The 1,852-nt window shown below is 40.9% G+C and overlaps 1 protein-coding gene across 1 annotated transcript in view; it reads right to left on the bottom strand.

Annotated features, from left to right (window-relative positions):
• The window catches only part of ZFYVE9 (zinc finger FYVE-type containing 9), a 217,410-nt gene that overhangs the window by 12,309 nt on the left and 203,249 nt on the right, over nucleotides 1–1,852 (bottom strand). Inside the window, exon 15 of the mRNA XM_037745790.1 lies at nucleotides 1,243–1,323. Within this exon, the coding sequence (XP_037601718.1) occupies nucleotides 1,243–1,323 (81 nt within the window). The remainder of the gene's footprint in view (nucleotides 1–1,242; nucleotides 1,324–1,852) is intronic.

The following is a 1,852-nucleotide window of genomic DNA, read 5'->3' as shown; positions in this document are numbered from 1 at the left end:
TATTTTTAGTAGAGATGGGGTTTCACCATGTTGACCAGGATGGTCTCGATCTCTTGACCTTGTGATCCACCCGTCTCGGCCTCCCAAAGTGCTGGGATTATAGGCGTGAGCCACTGCGCCCGGCCATCTATGTATTTCAATTAACACACTGGAATCCAGCCCTAAGAAAGGACTGTTTTTACACATGGCTTCGGAGTGAGCTACTGTAAAAATGAAAACCTGTCGTCATGTGAGGTAGAGTATATTTTCCATAGATGGCCATAACTCCCATCTCATTTTTCTACAATGCTGTCTTCCCATTTTCTCATGTAGAAATGAAGTCTAATTCCTCTCCCTTTTCTAACACCAAAGTATGATGGAAATGACACAATATGACTTTTAAGGATGGGTCACAAAAGACAATGCAGCTCCTACCTTATTGCTGAACATTCACATTTGGAGTCTTGAACCACCATGTCAGAAGTCCAGCTATCCCAATGCTACCAAGCCATGTTAAGGATTCCCCATGTAAGTACTCCAGTCACCACTCCTAGTCTTTAAATCATCCCAAGCCAGGCTTCAGTTGTGTGTGTGAACAAACCTTCATATAATTCTAGCTCCCAGTCATCAAATAACTTCAAGTCATCCCAACTAAGACTCCAAACATCATGAAACAGGGTTAAGCCATCCCTGCATTGCCCTATCAAGATTCCTGACCCAGAGGATTAATAAGCATGATAAAATGGTTGTTTTAAGCCATCTGTTATGAAATAAGAGTAACCAGATCAAAACACAATGGATAATCAACAAAGAAAATAAACAGTGTGCCAGTTAGCCTGTAGTTTAATTAACTTTTGTCAACATATGTATCATGTGTAATTATAGCAAATTAGCAGCAAGCACATCCCATTTTGTACCCTAAATGATGTCCACAACATTCTTGTGGACAGGAGAGACTGACTTTCATCTATATACTTACATATGATATTTGCACCCAATGATATATTTGAACTTAGTCTACATGCCCTCAGGTACCTTATCCCAGAGCTCTGAAAGGCCATCTCCTAGTTTTAATGTCACTGTCACATGGTGTCCCTACCACTTACTCCTTTCTTTAGAGAACTAAGCACTCTCATGGTGGTTTTAATTTGCTGAAGAGATGCTACTGAATAAATAGTAGGAGTCAGACATCTACAGCAGAAATGTCAAGGATTCCCTTTATGTTCAGTCGTTATTATGAGGGCTGAATACTTCATTCTTTACCTTCCACAATACTGGACTTGGCAAGGTATCCAGAAGAGGATTTCAGAGCACCGCTGAACACAAAGAAACTGGCACCAGTCACTAAAACAGCAATAGAAATAGTTTAGTGAAGACAGACCCTATGCTGGAGGAATTGAAAACAATAGCAAAATATTCAGAAGTTGAGAATTCCAACCATCATCATACAGAAAATTTAAAACATCAAATCTATATTCCACAATAAACATGTAGCCAATAATCTGATGCTTACAATAGCTTAGGGAACAAGGTTTTAAGATATGCTACTCCATTTTGTTTTGTTCTTCCTCTAATTAAGAATCCAAGTGGCCAGGCCTGGTGGCTCACGCCTGTAATACCAGCATTTTGGGAGGCCGAGGTGGCTGGATCACAAGGTCAGGAGTTCGAGACCAGCCTGACCAACATGGTGAAAAACCGTCTCCACTAAAAATACAAAAATTAGCTGAACATGTTGGCACGTGCCTGTAATCCCAGCTACTTGGGAAGCTGAGGCAGGAGAATCACTTGAATCCAGAAGGCAGAGGTTGCAATGAACTGAGATTGCACCACTGCATTCCAGCCTAGGCAAAAGAGCAAGACTCCATCTCAAAAA

The sequence above is a fragment of the Cebus imitator genome, unplaced genomic scaffold (assembly GCF_001604975.1).
Source record: "Cebus imitator isolate Cc_AM_T3 unplaced genomic scaffold, Cebus_imitator-1.0 Scaffold214, whole genome shotgun sequence".
Classification (NCBI taxonomy): Eukaryota; Metazoa; Chordata; class Mammalia; order Primates; family Cebidae; genus Cebus; species Cebus imitator.
This window is presented reverse-complemented; position numbering and strand designations above follow the sequence as displayed.